At 32.1% G+C, this 3,605-nt stretch overlaps 1 protein-coding gene across 1 annotated transcript in view; it reads left to right on the plus strand.

Annotated features, from left to right (window-relative positions):
* LOC107447701 (regulator of G-protein signaling 7-like) overlaps positions 1-3,605 on the plus strand; it is a 61,207-nt gene continuing 57,602 nt past the window's right edge. Inside the window, exon 1 of the mRNA XM_043039580.2 lies at positions 1-344. Coding sequence (XP_042895514.1) covers positions 219-344 — 126 coding nt within the window. The 5' untranslated portion in view covers positions 1-218. The remainder of the gene's footprint in view (positions 345-3,605) is intronic.

Consider the following 3,605-nt stretch of genomic DNA (forward strand, 5'->3'; position numbering starts at 1 on the left):
TTATCCTTCCTTTATCTTCCTGTAATCCGACGAAACAAAAATTTTTTCTCTTTCTTTTTTTCCCCCCTTCTTGTTTCGATCGACCTTCTGCTGTGGCGGCACTTCGATCGCGACAACACAGAGGATACAAACTGGCGCCGCCCCTGCTTTCGGCCCAGAGTCTGAAGAATCTCTCGACTCTCTCTCTCTCTCTGTGAGTGCACATATCCCAGTCAGCCATGCACAGCGAAGAGGGTACGGCGACAAAAAAGAACAAACACAACAAAAAAAGCGTCAGGGGCACAAATGATAACAATGCGACGCCCTCACCAGAAGAAGGCCCGAATTTCATCGTTTACAAAAAGGTTAGTTGGAATATTTTTGTGTGTGTGTTGCCAAATTGGGAAGGGGGGAGGGTGCACCAAAGCACTCCTAGCGGCAAACGGGGCATCCATAACTTTATGCCCGACCAAACTATTTCGAATTATTCTATTTTTAAAAATAAAATAAAGCAATAAAGAAGATGTTTTTAAGTAACGAAGATTTCAATTATTTTATTTTTTATTTGAAGACTTCGTTATTTTAAAGTTTCAAGAAAACAAGCTCTTGCGGAGCATTCATAACTTTATGTCTCACCAACTATTTTGAATTCTTCTCAATATTTTTTGAAAACTTTAGGGATATTTTTTAGTTTCGAATGATTTGCCTGCCTTAAACAAAAAAAAATATTTTTGAAATATTAATAAAAGGAAATTAATCGTTTGAGAGTTCTTTTGAGTCGCTAAGTTCTAGATCAGATTTTCTCAGTTTCAAGAATAAAAGCTTCTTGCGCAGCATTCATAACTTTATGTCCCACCAACTATTTTGAATTCTTCTCAATAATTTTTATAAACTTTAGGGATATTTTTTTAGTTTCGAATGATTTGCAATAAACAAAAACAAAAAAAATTATTTTTGAAATATCAATAAAAGGAAATGAATCGTTTGAGAGTTCTTTTGAGTGGATATGTTCAAGATCAGATAAACTCAGTTTCAAGAATAAAAGCTTCTAGCGGAGCATTTATAACTTTTATGTTCCACCAACTATTTTGAATTGCTCTAAATATTTTTTTGAAAACTTTAAGGATGTTTTTTAGTTTCGAATTGCGAACTGATTTGCTTTTAACTTAAAAATATTTCTTAAATATCAATAAAGGGAAATGAATCGTTTGCGAATTCTTTTGAGTAGCTTAAGTTACAAAGTTATAATTCAAAGAGTTGATAATCGATTTTTTTTTCTCTTCTTTATTCTTATTAATGCTTGATCGTGTTGTCCAAAACAAAATTATATGTTTTTGTCCATTAAAGGGGGAAAGATATTGATGACATGTTTTATGATGGAATAATAAGGGATCGAATGAAAAAAAATTATTCGCGCATAATTGGAAAATAACTCTTTCAGGGTTGAATAGGAAACGGAAAGTATTTTTAGAAACATATTCAAAATTGTTTTAAATTTATTCTGAGATGGGGTATCGTTTAATATGTATGCAGTTAGGCCACCTGTTCGCAGCCGCTCACCAACCCCGATGATTGCTTCTCAATAATTGTTGTCTCTTAGCAAAGTTTTCAACGGAAGTTGAAATTATTTACTTATATATACTGAAAAAAATTGTTTACGCTTATGTCCCAACTTCCCAACTCCCATTATTTACCAAATGATTCTATTAAGATCTTTTAGATCACTTATTTCTAGTAAAGGTAAATTAAAGTACTCTTGGAATTGAAATTGTTATAAGAATAGTAATTGATATAAGAAAAAAAAAACTCAATTAGTTTATAAAAATGAATTTTTTTTTGGTGGTAAGTATATTTAACACGACCTATTAGGAACTTATTGACTTTTATTTTTCTTTTATTTACGAAATAAATTTTATAAATGCTACTATCTTCAAGAGGAATTATGCATTTTCTAACTTTTATACGTTTTCTTAAACTAACAAATGGCTGCCAATTTTATTCAAACGCTCTTCAGGAAAGTTGAAGTTATTAGCGAATGGAAACCTAAATTAAAAGTGGCAAAAAAAAATTCACCACAGTCTTTATAAATTGGTGGTAAATATACTTACCACGGTTTTAGAAAGGGTTAATATAAATTGTTTTGTTCGGAAATTTTTATTTGAAGATAGCATTTACAATTAAAGGTATAACAAATTTGGATAAGTTCACAATCTACGATTTGCTAACTAAAATTTGTATATGAAGCTGATTGCGCATTAAGCTCTTTTACAAACAGCCGACCTAATTTTTAGGGTTTACGACTGCTAATGTTCAACTCCGTAGCCTTGTAATTTTGAGTCCAATCCAGAAGACAAGGGAACTTCTGGATCAAGTATTGGGAGAAATTTTGCCTTCGTGGAGGATTTCTTTTTGATGGAACTAACCCGCGTTTGCGTTACATGGAGAGGAAGACCACGAGAAACTTCCACGGTTAGCCTGACGGCAAAGAGACTCTAACCCACGATCCGTCTACCACTGAGAATATTTCACGTCAGCACTGTGGTCGGTGCAAGCCGGATGCGGATTCGTATCGACCAACCATTGCAGGGATTCGTACCCGGTTCACCTCATTGGAAGGCGAACGCTCGATCCCCTGATCCATCGAAGCTCCGCGTTAAGCTCTTAATCAAATCATCAAACTGTAGGAGATGAAGCAATGCTCCCGAACACTTTTATAGCCGCGGCCCAGCCAACTTTTATAATTCTACCGCGGCTCACTGAGGGGTAAGAAGGACGTTTATATTTCAGGTTGTTTTGCTTAAATAATTTTAATTTAATTGTATATAAACACACCTTCAAAATAAAATACAATTGCGTGCATGGTATTAGTACAGGTTTAGGTTGTTTCTCAGTGGCGTACATAAACTTAGGTACGCCCCTGCAAGAATTTTAAATGCTCGCTATCTTGCACATAACACAATTTTTTTAAAATTATAACATGAGACAAGAGCATACCTGCCAACTTTTAATCCCTTCCATTATGATTTTTTCCAGTGGTATTAAAATGGAATTAAAATTTAAATTTCAACTCAGAAAATACGTTGTATTTGAAAAAGCTTAAGCTGACAACCATGATAGCAACACATATCAATATATATGCTTAATTTTTTTAAGTATAGTGGTTATCGAAATCATTTAAAAATTAAGTTTATAAATGAAAAAAAGTATATATTTACTACCACTTTAAGTATAAAAATAAAATTTTACGCCAAATGCGTAAAAGTTGGCAGGTATGCAAGAGCACACTATGAAGAGATATTCGGGAATTTATAATCGTTCATTTTAATTTATAATAATTTATAAATTTTAATTTAAATAATTTTAATATGAATTAATAATCGCGATGAAAAGGTGGAATTTGCAAAAAGTAATAAATTGGAACATTGTATACACTTTCTTAGTTAAAATATTGAAATTAAATATACCTCAATAATAGAATGAAATAACTCACTATTTTACAATAATTATATTCAAAGTTTAGTTAAGAGTTATTTTTATTTATAAAGTGAGTTAAAGAATATCTTATAAAATATATTTTTTATTGAAATTCATAGCGTAGGGTGCACAACCTTACAATTTGCTAACTA

The sequence above is a fragment of the Parasteatoda tepidariorum genome, chromosome 9 (assembly GCF_043381705.1).
Source record: "Parasteatoda tepidariorum isolate YZ-2023 chromosome 9, CAS_Ptep_4.0, whole genome shotgun sequence".
Taxonomy (NCBI): Eukaryota; Metazoa; Arthropoda; class Arachnida; order Araneae; family Theridiidae; genus Parasteatoda; species Parasteatoda tepidariorum.